Source organism: Cystoisospora suis, assembly GCF_002600585.1.
Source record: "Cystoisospora suis strain Wien I chromosome Unknown contig_5211, whole genome shotgun sequence".
NCBI lineage: Eukaryota > Apicomplexa > Conoidasida > Eucoccidiorida > Sarcocystidae > Cystoisospora > Cystoisospora suis.
The window spans coordinates 611-974 of NW_027158002.1; the positions used below are offsets into that span (position 1 = coordinate 611).

The 364-nt window shown below is 47.0% G+C and overlaps 1 protein-coding gene across 1 annotated transcript; it reads left to right on the forward strand.

The window, feature by feature from the left end:
• On the forward strand, window positions 1-364 carry CSUI_008984 (uncharacterized protein; the record flags this gene model as incomplete). The annotated part of the gene is made up of 1 exon (XM_068069103.1): window positions 1-364. A coding segment is annotated over one exon (93 nt), but the record flags the coding sequence as incomplete, so codon positions are not given.

Below are 364 nucleotides of genomic sequence, written 5' to 3' on the forward strand. Positions count from 1 at the left end.
CACATCGTCCCAAAGGTAAGTTGCCAACTTGATGGCCTCGGACATCGTCTCGGGTCTACACACGTAGACGAACCTCCTGATTTCAGGATCTAAACCTTCGATAAAGTATTTCAACTTATCCTCACGCCCTATGTCTGGGCAATCAGCTATTGCGTTATTGAACCTTATCAAGTAATCTTTCACTGTCCCAGCTTGCTTCACCTTCCTTAGTTTCTTAAGCGCCTCCTTCATATCGTACCCCCCAAACTGCTCCTGTAGCATAACCTTTAGCCCTCGCCAATCATAAGGTCTCTCCTCCGGGCTCAGGGACATCGAATACCACTTCGTAATGTTCTCATCCAAATACGACAGCGCTATTCGTAGT